This window comes from Anarhichas minor, unplaced genomic scaffold, assembly GCF_050575085.1.
Source record: "Anarhichas minor isolate MPS153535 unplaced genomic scaffold, ASM5057508v1 ptg000040l, whole genome shotgun sequence".
NCBI classification, from domain to species: Eukaryota; Metazoa; Chordata; class Actinopteri; order Perciformes; family Anarhichadidae; genus Anarhichas; species Anarhichas minor.
This window is the reverse complement of record NW_027466486.1, coordinates 9250899-9266058: the sequence shown is the minus strand read 5'-3', so window position 1 is coordinate 9266058 and position 15160 is coordinate 9250899. Positions and strand designations below refer to the sequence as shown.

At 43.3% G+C, this 15160-nt stretch overlaps 2 protein-coding genes across 2 annotated transcripts; one reads left to right on the top strand and one right to left on the bottom strand.

Moving 5' to 3' along the window:
* Positions 1 to 171: 171 nt before the first annotated feature.
* On the bottom strand, positions 172 to 6105 carry msh4 (mutS homolog 4). Its single transcript, XM_076107811.1, has 20 exons — positions 5904 to 6105; positions 5562 to 5735; positions 5317 to 5480; positions 5075 to 5185; positions 4755 to 4870; positions 4505 to 4678; positions 4258 to 4430; positions 4097 to 4164; positions 3739 to 3813; positions 3534 to 3598; positions 3270 to 3439; positions 3036 to 3172; positions 2809 to 2912; positions 2511 to 2635; positions 1628 to 1828; positions 1400 to 1518; positions 1155 to 1283; positions 769 to 943; positions 595 to 683; positions 172 to 475 (listed from the first exon to the last, which is right to left on the bottom strand). Exons 1-20 carry the CDS (start codon positions 6103 to 6105, stop codon positions 278 to 280), a joined length of 2769 nt encoding a protein of 922 aa, XP_075963926.1. The 3' UTR covers positions 172 to 277.
* A 1567-nt stretch (positions 6106 to 7672) lies between these two features.
* vcpkmt (valosin containing protein lysine (K) methyltransferase) lies at positions 7673 to 9088 on the top strand. The gene is made up of 5 exons (XM_076107813.1): positions 7673 to 7956; positions 8172 to 8285; positions 8377 to 8449; positions 8592 to 8711; positions 8829 to 9088. Exons 1-5 carry the CDS (start codon positions 7700 to 7702, stop codon positions 8931 to 8933), a joined length of 669 nt encoding a protein of 222 aa, XP_075963928.1. The 5' UTR covers positions 7673 to 7699; the 3' UTR covers positions 8934 to 9088.
* The last annotated feature ends 6072 nt before the right edge of the window (positions 9089 to 15160 follow it).

Here is a 15160-nt window from a genome sequence, read left to right as displayed (position 1 = left end):
GACCTAACCATACTAAGTTTATTTTAATTTGTTATGGTATAAGGACAGTGTTACTTTAGGGATGTAACACGTATTTTGCAACAATGTTTTAGATAACATTTTCCAAACTAACATGTGGTATAATATTATTTTTAATAGACTGTCCAAAAAGAAAGCCATGACCACTGAAATTCAAAGAAATTCATTTATTATTAAATATGTCAATCTCAACACAATATGCCCAGTAATGATACATCAACAATTATTTTTTTGAATGACTAATTTCAGGCTGAATCAGTCATTCCTCTTCTGTGTCAATTGACGCTGGCTGCCCTGCTGCCAGCAGCTCTGCCTCATACTGCTTCTTTAAGCCCTTCAGATACATACGCAAGCTGTCACGGTCCAGTCTGGAGTTCCTGGCAGTCTGCAGGAGGCGGGTGGCCAGCTTGTACGCCGCTCTCTGCCTCTGTGTTCCCGGATCACTGTGATGTTTGGCCTAGAACAATAATAAACCACACCATGGATACTGTTCCTTTCACAGGGAATATTTGTGCTATCGGTCACTGTACAGCCTTTGACTCAGTGTCCAATATGTTTATTTTTTAGGAATCATACCAAAAGCTGCTGGCTAACTTTGGAGGCAATCATCTTTGCCTCTTGGATTATGTTTGAGGGAAGTGCCGTCATTTCTGCTGCTCTCAGACCTAGAAGAGCAAAAACGAGCTCTGTAACCTTTTTTTCATGACCAGTTTCCACAGGATTGTAGTCAGATTTCACTGGTTTCTGTACCATAGTTTCGCTCTTCAGAGCATCCTCGATTCAGCAAGTATGTATACACAACACTCTCTGCACCAGTGTCACCACTGCGTGTGTGCTGAACCTCCATGTGCTGGTTCTCCGCGTTGGGATAAAGAGACTCTAGTTGGCACAGCTCGAGAAAGTGCGTGGCAAACAGGGTGAACGCCTGCAAACAGCCGCGAAACAGCACACACACCGTAGAAAACTAAAAAGACGAGCTATTCCTGTATTGACTTTGCTTCTTTGCTGTTGATCAAAGAGGTGTAACACAACCGACAAGTTAAACAAGTCATATAGAGCATACGAATCTGATTAAACTGGTTTTCATCTTAGACAAAGGAATATCAGTGCAGGGTTGGATAAGTGCATACTCTTACCTTGAGGCTAAGAAGGAACTCACAAACTGAGTGGCAAATGCCGATGCCCTCCTCAGCACTGGTACCCCGCCCCAACTCGTCTATGATGATCAGGGACCTGTCGCTCACGTTGTGGATTATGTAAGAGATCTTTGGGGAGTAGATATGCAGTCAATCATCATTTTGTGATTTTAGTTCCCTCATATATGTAATTAAAGATCATCAGCAGCCCTAATGCTAAAAAAGACACAAACACACAAACATACCTCCTTCATTTCCAACATGAAGGTGGAGGAATTGGTTTCAAAATCATCATCAACACCTATTCTGGTGAAAATCTGGTCAGCAACACGGAAAGAGGCGTACTCAGCAGGGACAAAAGAGCCTGGAATAATGATGTAATGGCATTACTCAAACATCCAGCCATGTGCATGCCTAGCACTGTGCAGCTTTGTACTCCAAATTCATGAGAGGCTGAACTGTTTGCCGCTGACCTATCTGAGCCATGATCTGACACAGCGCCACCTGCTTGAGGTAGGTGGATTTGCCGCTCATGTTGGGTCCAGTGATGACGACAAAGTTGCTGCCCTCGGAGATGTAGCTATTGTTCGATACAGGCTGCTGTCCAACTATCCGCTCCAGAATGGGGTGACGACCCTGCTTGACGGCCAGTGTGTCTGTGAACTCAGGGCGCACTGGCAGACAAAGCAATGATCAAAAATGCATCGATTTGTTGGAATTTTGTATATATAATAACATGGAATGATCAAAACGCATTAAAATACAGCTACACTGTATGAGTTAGTGTTTGGCAATTTTGTTACAAACCTAAAAAGCCAGTAAACTGTGACTAAATTATTAGATATATGATTTCATCTCTATATTTTAAGTTCTTAATTGCCAGTTGTTTAACTGAAAAGTGTGTCACAATATAATAAAAGCTTATTTCTGACAGAGGTGTGTGCAGTTGTTACAGCCAGCTATAGCTCTTCTGCTGAGGAGATTTGCCTCTGTGAATACAGCACATCAGCGCACACTTATGTAACAAGGGTAATCCGAGTACACGCTGGCTGGGATAGGGGGGGGGGGGGGGCAGGCAGTCAGCACATGTCTATGGAGATATGCTTTCAGACAGCTGAGGGCCAGCGCTCACCACCCACGTGGCTGATCTGGCTGGTGTTGCCCACGACTCACAAAACTGAGGCCAGCAGAACTGCCAGCTCAGAGGAGCAGTTTCTGGCTGTCATGTGTGACGTTGGCTGGGTGCTGCCTTGTGTGGACACATCACTCCCTCAGACAACATAGCGGTCTTCTTATTTAAGGTTAATTTGACAGTTTGGTTGACAGACTTGGAAATCGACAGTGAGTCATACTTACCATAGTCTGAGATGGTGCATGCATTGGCCAGTGACAGCAGCATGTCCAGCATGGATACGGCATCCGAGAGCTTGTAAAGGCAGTGAATGTGCTGGTGGATAGTGCTCAGCAGCTGACATATCACCCTGTATGGAGACAAGTCAGATGCTACAGGGGCACTGCACAGGAGGGAAATTAGCTAACAAATAGCACCCTCTGGTGGACACAAAATAGTAGTCAATATTTAAAGATGATCTTTGAACTTAGGCACATTTCTGCACAGTCATATTCTATAGTGATAGGATCATGATCTCCTTACACATAGGACATGTGAAAGATCTCCCTCAGGGCCTCATCACAGCGGTCATTCATCTTCATCAGGTCTGCAATGGTGAAGCCGTAGTTGTTGTTGTGCTTTGTGACCTGCGGTGGCATATGTTTTTTTTTTTGTGTTCATTCGTTCCATTTAACTTTATTGTCCCGATAGGGGCAATTCGTTTTTCTGTTCTTAGTTAGTCTATTAGCCCCGCCTCTCGTGGACTGTACCTTCATAAACTCAGAGGGGAGTTTCCCTTCAGGTAAGACCACTCCCTCGAGCTTCATTTGAATGAAGAAACCTCGAGCTGTGCTGTAGCTGGTACGCATTGGCAAACCGTACTTCTCCCCCATCTGGTTCACAAGCCCTGTGCAACACAACGCCATTCAATGAGCTTGGATGTATAAATAACATACACAAACATCGCAAACCAAAGATATTAACTGAACGGACAGACTACACACCTGCAATGTCGTCCACTATCTCAGTGTAAGCTCTGCGCGCAATGTCGAGGAACTCGTTGATGTTGGGGCGGACAGCGTAACACTTCTGGGTGCGCATGTTCAGGCTCCCCTTCAGGTAGGTAGTGTCCTCATTAATCACGGTCTTGATCTGCTCTAGGATCATGTCAAACCTGAGGCGGACACAAATACGGTGGCAGAAGTCTGTACACAGTACACGATAGTAAATGTGTATTATATTTACAACATAGGCAGAAAGCTTGGTACCTGTTGTCTTCCAATGCGGTGCTGTAGGCCTTGAGCAGAGCCGTGTTGCAATTCTTCAACCCCATCTGTTCATAAAGTGCAATGTTTAAAGGACTTGCAATTTACATTCTAACTAAATAACAACTAGTACAATACTGTGGGGTAAAAAGCTTTTTTTCTCCTTCTATTCATGGCTACAGGCTGATGTTGAACAAATTTCACAGACCCTTAACCGTGGCACCAGGTCCAATGTGTGTTTCAGCTGAATGACGTGTGTAATCTTTGCTTCAGCAACCTGAACCTGCAAAAACAAAGCAACCGTAATGAAAAAGGCATGAAAAGGGAAAGAAATACCAAGTGTCTTTAAGCATTTAAGCATTTAAACACACACACACACACACACACACACACACACACACACACACACACACACACACACACACACACACACACACACACACACACACACACACACACACACACACACACACACACACACACACACACACACACACACACACAAGACATTCCACTGCAATGAAATCATCTTATGCAACTGTGAGTACTGAAAGTACTGTACGTACCGTTTCCTGCTTAGGGATTTGGACAAGAACAGAGAGCAGCTGGTCAATGTCAAGGAAGTGAGCTATGGCTAAGGAGTGCAAAAAGAGCACATAGTCAAATACTGTGTTATGCTCCCATCTCCAGCATGCACTTTACATTTAACGTATGATTAAATCCTGACCATTCTTCAGGCCGAAGAAGAGCTCCTCATCCCGCAGCAGCTCTTGTATGGTGTCCAAGCGAATGTTGATGGTGTCCACATCAACGAGAGGCTCCAGAATATTGGAGCGCAACCGTCTCGCACCACCAGATGTTTTGGTGTGGTTAAGCACCCCTAAAAGAGTATGCTCGCTCCTGTAGAGACAGACTGAACACTCACTGTACATGATTATACAAGCATTACACATGTCATGCTCTTGCCCTCTTACCTGTGGTCTCTGTTATTGACAACCAACTCCAAGTTGGCGGCAGATGTGGAGTCAATCATTGCAGTCTGTTCACTCCCTTTAAAGCTCACTTTGAGAGACTTGCCAGCGTAGACGGAGTTCTGGATGAATTCTAAATATTTCAGCAAAGCAGCGGCTGCTGCTAGGCAATAATACCTGAAGAAATAATAAATCATGATCATTTGTGTTGCAGTATTTCTATTTTTATACGTTATTGTACTCAGTGGCGTACTTAGCTTGCACTTCCATGAGGACTGTGCCAAATTCTGGAGCACACAGCTGCTGGATGTACTCCAGTCCTTTCCTCTCATTAAAATACTTCCTTTGGATAGCAGTGAAAGCTACTCCCTGACAATAAAAATATGTAAACATTACCACACATTAACATTGAACAAAAACACATGTCAATAGGTGGGATGCACCATACACAGTTCACAGTAGTGCCAACCAGGAGTGAGTGAGTGAATGAGTGAGCCACCTTCTTCTTTGAAAGTATGCATTTGTTTCACTGAATTGTGTGTTTTGCTTATGACTCCTATACTGCATTGGTACCGGGAAGTTCTCTGTGATGAGGTTGAACAGCTTCGTCCCTTTCCCCTTCTCACTGGCTGTGTCTGGCATAAGTATTTCCAGTGGCAACAAGATGTGAATCTTGGTTATGACCTTCAGAAGAGTAAAATAATGAACGAGACAGGAGTTGCCTATATTTCAGAGTCTCTGCTGAGCGTAGCCATGATTAACAAGCCAATCAAGCCTGTAGGTTGTACTGTAGATTTTGACCACGGATTGGTTACCTTGGCATACGTCCCAGTGTCTGCAAACTGCGAGAGTATAAGCTCTGGACATTTCAAATTGAGACTGGCCATGCCAATCTCTCCCCGAGCCAAACCGCGCCCTTCAACCACTGCCACGATCACAGAGGCACCGGAGGTTGTTGTTGCAGAGGAGCTGCTTGTTGCTGCAAAAACACAGGAATCAGAATTAGAAACACAGCTTCAGCCATGTTGACATGTTCAAACATGATGTAGGGCTGAAGTACCGGTGTGATCGGTCAATGGGGTGCGTGCTAGGTGTGCGAGTGTGGCCCCAGCAAACCCTGGTGTCCTCCTGAGTTTTGGTGTTCCCCCACGGCTGCGGAGGGAGGAGCTGTCCGAGGTAGATGCAAGGAGGGATGAATTGATCCTGCCTAACAGGAAGCTTTGATGCAACTGACCTATGTCAAGACAAAACATGAGGAGAGGGCCTGTGTCATATTATTACTGCCGAGCCCAGACACAAGGTTTTAAGTATTACAAATGTGGGCCCCATTGTTATTCCATCATTTTGTAAGCCACTGTTGTGACAGTAAAAGATGCTAAGTGTTAGCTTAAACTAAACTCACCTGAGGCCGCTCGGGGGAATGATGGACCGTGGCTGGAGCTCGTACTGCCTTCATCTAAGCTTTGGTGGGATGAACCGGAGGAAGCTGATCCGGGATCATACGAGGTAGTTTCATTTAGTCTGCTTCTGTCCGTTGGGGACACCCCCCATGTCTGTCCACATTCCGAGGTGTCACCGACCTCCTCTGTGCTGCTACGAAACATTTTAGACCCTCGTAAAGGCAGAGCGGTATATTACCAAACTAATACATACATTTGAGAATGCTAGTAACAAAAAAAAAGCTGCAGTCAACTGAACCCTAATTTGCGAAAAACCCGGACGCCATATGTGGAACGCAAAGAAGTCTCACAGCTAGCTTTAACTGTTAGCTAACAAACCCGCCTCTGCTAGCTACGCGCGCGATCATGTCGGATCCTGTAAACTAGCGTCTGCGCAAATCAGTCACGTGACATTTTAAAACCAAGACGATTGACAGATTGATTGATTGACATTACTGACATAGTTATTTAGCCTATATGTTAAATGATTGATTGATTGGCTACACACAGGAATGCAGTGTGCACCTCAAATCCACAATAACTCAGTTTAATTGACCAAACATCAAACATAATACAGTAAAAAAGAAAACGAAAGATATTAAGAAGAACCAATTGTTGTGATATTCAGAGTAGACTACGGTGTCTATGGGCTCTTTTCATGGATAACGAGTTTATACACATTATAAAAAGAAGAGCTCAGAGATCTCATGTTAATAGTCACATGATAGTCTTTTTTATTGTATTTATTTATTTAGTTTTACCAGGTCTTGGGAACTTTCTGAAATAACACAGATTTTGATTGACATTTTCAAGTTACATCTGAAACTGAAAATGAAATGAAAGCACCTTAATTGTAGATTGCCAATAGGAGGCACATAGACAGTGAAATGGAAATGGTCATGATGAGAACAGTATACACAGTGAAATTGATTATAGTATGGTTTGTATGACTTGTCATTTGGATAGTTTTTCATTTGGATGATTGATTTAGTTACTTTTGGGGATGTATGAATTGGAGTATAGGTTTTAAAGCAACCCTCAAACCAGGAACAAAACCACATCACTTTATACAATTCAATGTTACACAGAAATACCCTGTACAAAGATGTGTTCATCATTAGTTGCCACTAGACCATAACGTCATAAAATAGGCTGGGTAACAAAGGTAACAGCTATCCAAAAGGTTAAGCAAAGCATGACTTGACAAGAAGAGGAACTAAAACGAGTGAAGAGGAAGAAGGAAAGAGGAAGCAGCTAGAAGTACACATACATACATACAATGATTATACATGGCCTGAGGAGTGTTTTGACAAATTAGCTTTCCAAAGCAATAAGCATCACGTGTTTGAGGTCAAGATCTTGACCTTATAGTCTGAAAATATTTGTGTATGTGCCTTGTGGTGGAGGCCTGACATACCCATAGACTGTATATAGGACATCACTTATGTTGTCTATTTTAGATTTATTAGACATATTAGATATATATTACATTAGAAAAAGAGCTGTATCACTTTATATCTCAAAACAGTTGACAGTGCTGCTGAAGGGCCTCCATTACTTTTATTAGAATAATGATTACCACAGACAGTATTTTACAGAATGAATACTAACGTTTTGCTCATAATTTGTTCTTGTGCAAAAAAATAAGTTGTCTGCCTTTTGTGTTCATTCAGTGCACTTGCCCTGATATGAAGAGTTTACTCTTTTATTCTGGAAAGATCAAACCGGAAGTCCTCTACCCGTTCCTGCCGCGGCCAACATGGCGGCGGACGCAGATGAGGGGGATTACTTTGTGAGAGAAATTGAGAGAAACAACGGGTGTACCCTGAAGGTGAAGCAGTGCTACTTAGGAGACGTTGGCTGTGTCGTGTGGGATGCGGCCATCGTTCTGGCCAAATATTTAGAGACGAAACAATTTTATGACCCGTCCTCTGGAGTGAACGTCTGGGCGGGCAAGAGGGTAGTGGAGTTAGGAGCTGGGACAGGAGTCGTCGGTCTGATGGCAGCAACACTGGGGTGAGATGACCGCTTAGTTTGTGTGTTTACGTGTTACTCTGACCTTAAAGCATCGATATACATGCAGTTAATACTAGCTTGCTAGCTGAGCGAACGACAGCCATGACATCCTTTTATTTTTGATTAAAACCACCGACTGTTAATGAGAATATTAAAACTACCAACGCACATAAAGCCAAAGGGCAGTTTTCATTGCTTTGTGCTAAATCCCATAGAGCTGCAGTTACTGTGACGGACCTGGAGGACTTGCAGACCCTGCTCAGAGTGAACATCCAGGAAAACCAGGCACTCATCAGTAGTGGATCAGTAACTGCCAAGGTACTGAAATGGTTTGTACTTATGTTTTGTTTTTTTGGATTACATTTCTATATCCAAGCCACTGTTTCAACAGATTGCAAACGGTTTGATTCATTTTCATAGGGGTGAAGATGTGTCTGACTTCTGGCCTCCCCCACATTATGTCCTTATGGCAGATTGCATCTATTATGAGCAGGTAACTTACAAGAGTTTTCTACTTTAATCTAAACTTGACCCTTTGCAACTTTGCACTGCATCACCATCATTGTAAATCTGAATAAAACATGTGTGTACACTGCATTTCTCTTTGTAATCTCTGATCATTTATTTCCACACAGTCCATTGTTCCGCTGGTGGAGAGCTTGAAGCTGCTCTCTGGACCAGAGACCTGCATTATTTGCTGCTATGAGCAGCGCACAGAGGGTGTCAACCCAAAAGTGGAAAGGCAGTTTTTTGAGGTGAGAGCCCAACTGTGTGTTCCATTTGTTAATACTAATAAATAAGTAAATGCATATTAAGAAGCTGAGATATATGGCATCATCCCTCAGTATGTGGTTTTTTTTGTTATCTTTTAGTTGCTGCAACAAAACTTCGACTGTGAGGAGATCCCTTCAGACAAGCAAGACCCAGAGTTTAGTAGTCCAGACATCCACATCCTGCTCATCCGGAGAAAAGTCTGATGTGCCCCTAATCGATGTATCTTCATTTTTGCACTCTTGGCTCTTATATATATGACTGTGCTGGTACAGTGATTGGAGTAAAACAAAATGGAAAATTAAAAAAAAACATTGTAAAATGTATTGTTTTCATACACTATTAAACCAAGTTTATATAATATCAGTTTCATTGGTCTGTGCAATTGTAGGGCTGTGAAGGTAGATGGCAGACATGTGCAAGCACAGACATGACAGCGAAGGCTTATCTTTACTCAAATGTGTTTAAGCGAGAGGGGTTCATTTGTATGTTTGAGGTTGAGGATCAGTCTTGCAAATGTCTGATCTTTTTAAAACATTTTTATTCAAAACACAGTGAAAGCCCAGAGTTTACAGCTCAGTAAACTGCAAACATGAGACTTACTGTGCTTTTGCTCTTGAGCATTTCTGCTGTGCATGATTAAATAAACATTGTTGCAGGTCATTACATTTGGATAATACTCACAGTCACATGTAAGATTGAAATTGTTGACCTTCCCCCAGAGATGAGCAGCTACTGACGGCCATCTTGCTGTAAGAGTGGTTTTCACTGTAACTTAAAGGATTTCTTCTAATTGTGAAATGGGTATGTCAATTCAGACATTGCCCATTTGAGCACTAGGGGGCAATGATTGCTTAAATCCAAAAAAAGTATTCAGAGGTGTGTAAATGTTTAGTCTGTGCAAAAAACAACAACCTGCAATTAGAGTATTAAGCCAAACTGGTTATCTAATAACTTCATTTTAATTTAAGTTGCAAAGACATTGTTACACTATTAGAATTTATCACATTGAGAGGGGTGAGAAAATAAATCATGACTAAATTTCTCAATCCATAGTTTATGTTTATGTAGTCTACCCATGCTTTTTAAAAACTGAGGCCAACATTGTGTATGCTAGCTCCTAGCCCTCAGTGCATGGGGAATTCCACCACAAGCCCCAGATTAGCTGGAAGATTACGGCTCTTTTTCAAACATAAACCATGAAGTACGCCCGTCCTCCCACAGGCATGCAGGGGCCCCTCGCAGCCTTTCATGCTGCTCTCTGTTTACACAGTGGAGCTGTAGCGTAATGAGCGGGGTGGCCTCCAACGCTCAGGCCAAATAAAAATGCTATGTTGATGTTGACATGGGTCGAGTCAACACTGAACGTCTCATTAAAATCATCAAATCATTTTATAGAACAATGCAGTATGGAGCAAAGTTTGATTATGCATCAGTATGCTCCTCGTGCTCATCCTCATTTTTTCTCGATATGGATCCTGGAGTGCAAAGCTAACCTTGCCTGAAATGTGCTTCTACTGTACGGCAGGAACATCTGTGATGGCGTACTGCCTCTGAAATTAATGATTTGATTTTTAATTTGAACAGAAACAAGCAGCTCTTCATAATTAATGCCAAATCATCGTTTAAATGCAACATGAACTGTTTGCTACTTGAACCAGTAGAAATCTTCCTGCCCAAACTAATAGATTCATTATTCCAACTGATCGTGAATGTTTAGATGTAGCCTATGACGGGGAAAGACAGAGGTGTGGTTGAATATCACAATTTAACAATCTGACCCCTGGATCTTGGTTGATGATATGGCCTATCACAAGAGAAATAGTGACATTCATGGTTTTTTCTTTCATTGTTACAGTTACTAGAATGATTACATCGGATCATTTACAATAATCTCTCCCTGTGGCCCATCTCTGAACTCTCACTTCTGCCTGGGCCAGCTGGACTGCTACAATCTGAGTCAGCCTAGCCTACTATTGAGGTCTCCTTTGGCTGTGACCAGGATATGTTCAGCTAATTAAATTGACTCACAGCTGGTATTAAGCTGGTATTAAGCCCAGTGTGGCGAGGACGGGACCCAGAGGGGTTATTGGGATTAGACGGGTAGAGGCGACCTCCGCGTGTCAACATTTCATCCTCCTGTCCACCCATAGCTCTGTCAGTCGAATCATTTACAATCTATTTTCCAGTCTCTGTTAACCCACAATCATTTATATAATGTAGTTATAGTCTTCTTGTGGTTGGCTAATTAGGCTGGCACTACAGGGGAATCGGGGAGGTTCGGAGTAAATGAGGACAGCCCACAGTGAAGCAGCGGTGTCGCTAATCTGTTATCCTATACGCGTACCAGTAGATTCCAGTGACCGTAAAGAGTCATTACTGAACATGTGGCGTACATGCTGCATGCACCAAGACAGAATGGGGGCATTTTCTGCCAACAGATGGTGCTATTAGTAGAAATAGCTCTTACCTGTGTGGAAAACCTGCAGTAAGAACAACACAGTTCATGTCCTCATAAATAGGCCACACAGAGGGCTTTAACATATAGGCCATTTATTGATCACGGCATGGTGATGAAATTCGTCGTGGCTGTTTTGTTTTTCAGTGTGCTATTCGTTCACCTGAGATTCATGTACAATTCAACACCAGGCCAGTCTGCACTTTCTGTACACACAACATAGGGGAAAACATCTGCACGGACTCCATAATGCGCATGTATTCCCCCCCTTTGGTTCTTAGAAAACATGAGGGAGCAGTGTAGCTCCCCTCCAAACCAGATGGGTGGAGGAGAGTCTGACTCCGTGCAGCCTGTGTGGTGTGCACCACTTTGCTGCATCACAGCCGAGTGACACAGAAGATCCTTTGTGTCACCATCATCACGCTGCCTGGAGCCAAGAGATGCTGTTCCAGAAAGGAAGACTCATTTTCTCGCTAGCTATTAGGGAGTGGCTCGAGAATAGACATCAAACTGGGCTGATTAAAAATAGAAGACGGCTGCATAAATGTGTGACTCCTCTGATCATGTAAAGGTGTCTAACCCTCCACCTCCACACACACAGATCATCTTTTTCTCTTTATGCTTCACGTAATGCTTCACTTTAGGCTACACACAAAGAGACAACAGGCGAGAGCTCCATTCCAAAATAGAGCATGTGATCGAGTCCCCCCCCCTCCCCCCCTGCAGGGGAACAAGAGGAGGGCGGGGGTGCTGTTAAGACAGCTGTGCTGCAGTTGAGAGGGGACGCAAATCTTGCCCCCTTCCTCCATTACTGTAAATACAGGCATATTAGCACTACGACACACCAGTGATTGTCCATATCAAAATTAAAAGAGCTGAACACAAAGCTGTATAACTCCTATTAGTCTTTGTAGGCAGTGTTAGGTCATAATAAACGCTGCGTATAATATTAGTGATGGTTCAGTGTGGCTCTAGCGTGGTATCAGTAAAACTGGAATGGTGTATTGATTCCTTGCTTGAACTACCACAGGTTTTGCGGAGACTTGACTGCCTGTGACTGCTGTCCCTACGGCATTCTAGTGCAATGATGTATTTGTCATCATTAGAATGTGTGGCAGCCCAGCACCAAGCGAAGAACTGCAGAATGGTGGGTGCAGCATCTCTCTCTCTCTCTCTCTCTCTGTGTGTATGTGTGTCACCTTTTCCTACGTCATTACCTCTCAGTAGTCTGATTCTGCACTGTGTGTGTGAGTAGTAGCACCTGACTAGCCTTAGAACTGAGATTTCTTCCCAAGCCCAAACTGTTGTCTAATCCAGAGGTAGTGTCACTCTAAACACTGTCTCCTCAGTAATTAACAGTGATTGTGTTTGTGTCAGTCAGTGTGTCGGGGCTGTGCGTGAATACATTGTGGCTGGTGGATGGTGACTCTTCTCTATGTTACTGTATACTTTGGTATTAAAGTGTTTCGGTGCGCGCTGAGGTGGTTGTGTAAATCCAAATTACAGATGCCACATGGCAAAGGTCAGATCATGCTCTGCATACTGTGTGAAGAAGAATCTCAAAAAACATCCAATTGATTTCATCTTGCTTCAGAAACAGATGCACTTAGATTTCCATTCCTCGCAGCACCATCCATAATGCTGACCCCCCCCCCCCCCCCCCCCCCCCTTTTCATATACATAGCACTGCTTTCTGCTTACATCTGAAGGCAAGATGGTTAACCCTCAGCTATGATCCTCTTTACTCTCTGCGTGTTACAGCTGGGAAAACACAGCACGTGAGTCCAGAGACACACTGGTTCACACTCAAACAGCTGTGTCAAACATCCTGGAATTCTCAAGAGGAACCAAGTGGACAACTTTCAGAGTTTTCACATAATGGAATATAAACAGATGCCCCGAGGCATAAAAAAATGTAATGGAACTGAGATTGGATGGTTTTTAAAGTGGAAAAAACAATATGATTAGAGGCCAGTGAGACTCTACAAACAAAACTGTACGGTTAGTGGCTTAAATGATGTAGTTAATGCTTGTTTGAGTACTTCATCTATCCTTTGAAAAAAACAAATTGGTTCTGTCGTGTGGACCCCCAGCACTTAATAATAATTGTATGCTTCTCTGAGTTTTTGATTTCACCACAGCAAGTAACCTTCCATTGCAGATATGAATGGAATGTATTTAGGACTAGTGCCCAGAGTGCACCTTGGACTTCACAGCCTCACATTTTCAACCTTATTTAGCTGGCCCACACCACAGCATAGCCCCTATTCAAACCACAACACTTTTTTTAGATTGTTTCTGAGCAAAAACCTGCAGCCACACACCTGCAATCAAAACCAACTCAACCCACACCTACAATACAAACAGCTAAGGGTGCGTCTGCGTGAGGGGTTTGCATTGCAGCGTGGCATTCAAGAGCGCTAACCACAGCAGGAAACCTGAAACAACTTTCAGCCACTTCCGGACTTGTTTTACACTGAGCTCTGCGTGAGCTCATTATTTAACAGCTCACTCAAAGAGGCTACTGAAGGTGCAGAGAACTTAACCAGCAGATGGAGGGAGAGTTTTTTTTTTTTTTTTATAACTGTCCTTGAAGATAAGCAGCCACTGAACCAAGCTGTGTGAGCTGTGGCTTAGAGTAGGTGTTCCCTCCTACCATTTGGCAGATAAATAAACCGCTTTAGTAACGTTGTTGGCCAATGTGCACAAGAATACATGTGACTGCAGGCATCTCAAATCCTACAGTTATTCATCCAGCTGGGTGTGGCTGTTGAACTGTAGGCCGATGTTAAGCCACGATGACTTCAGTCATAAAGGAGTATTACATGAGTCCTACCTGCGCAAATGCTACACTGCAGCTGGTGTTATGAGGAAGTGAAGAAGACAAACCACACCCCTGAAAACCACAAGCATAATTCAGGCTGGGTTTGGAGGCATATCAGACGTGCAGCTGTAACACCAGTCACCATAGTTATTCCTGAGCTGTTTTAAATCTTTGTCAAGTTGACGCAATGACAGACGTCATTGCGTCAAAGGGAGAAGAAGAAAAAAAAGGTGTATTCCAATATTGCAGAACTCCGCTCACAGAGAGTGGGGTGGGGTCTCTTTCAATTTCTCCCCACTCTTCCTCTTTCTCTGTAGAATAGAGGAACTTACAGGATACTTGTAGCACAGTCATCCTCGTATGTGATGATACCAAAAGCACCAAGCCACACTGGCAGATCTCATCAGGTCGCTGTCATAGGAACTTCCCTAACAAACAGGTGTTGTGGCCGCCCGAGACAAATCTGTCATATACCTTCTTGTAGAGGTATTTAAGTCCCTTACCTTTTTACTTTTTGAATTATGCCACCAGTGAGTTAGGATTCTGAAATAATGCGTTTGCATTGGTGAGATGCTAAATGAACACGTCGGTGTGCTGCAGGGAACACAATTATATTCAACACCAGTCTAAGACTTCATTAAGCAAGAGGAATGACGCCTATTATACCAAGCAGCTATTACTGAGCTTTCCTCTGTGACCTTTCCTCTCAGAAAGTGTATGGCATTCCAGCCCAGCACAGAGGGAGTCGACATAAGGGCCAGGAGGTCTCATCTTTACAGAGGAGAGGTCATAAAGCATTGCTTACAGTCTCTGTCCTTGCCCCGGGGGCCCCAGTGTTACCAATAAAGCTGTGAGGATCATATGGTTGTAATGAAGTGGTGGGAACCAAAGCGGCCATTACAGCCCAATTAAACTGCCATCAGCATCTAATGGAGGCCCTTGACCAAGACCTTATAGAAGGCTAGTATTTACAAATACCCTTGGAAGCTTGCATACTTCCTGGACTTTCTGGATCATTTCGATTTTTTTCTGATGGGGAGCATTTTAAATCGCAGTTGCAAGAGTTGTGTGGGTTGTGCGGAACATCTCAGCGTTAAATCTGTCTTTGTCACCTAACCTGTGTGACGGAAACCTCTGTGGTGCTAAAGCAA

Bases quoted from the DNA above. Each gene is read 5' to 3' on its own strand.
- msh4 (XM_076107811.1), bottom strand. From the start codon at position 6,105: ATGTTTCGTAGCAGCACAGAGGAGGTCGGTGACACCTCGGAATGTGGA. The intron at 4,431-4,504 runs GTAAGAGGGCAA...CTGTCTCTACAG, and splicing joins GTCAATAACAGAGACCACAG to GAGCGAGCATACTCTTTTAG. The intron at 3,440-3,533 runs GTACCAAGCTTT...TGTCCGCCTCAG, and splicing joins ACCGCATTGGAAGACAACAG to GTTTGACATGATCCTAGAGC.
- vcpkmt (XM_076107813.1), top strand. From the start codon at position 7,700: ATGGCGGCGGACGCAGATGAGGGGGATTACTTTGTGAGAGAAATTGAG. The intron at 7,957-8,171 runs GTGAGATGACCG...TAAATCCCATAG, and splicing joins CTGATGGCAGCAACACTGGG to AGCTGCAGTTACTGTGACGG. The intron at 8,286-8,376 runs GTTTGTACTTAT...TCATTTTCATAG, and splicing joins ACTGCCAAGGTACTGAAATG to GGGTGAAGATGTGTCTGACT.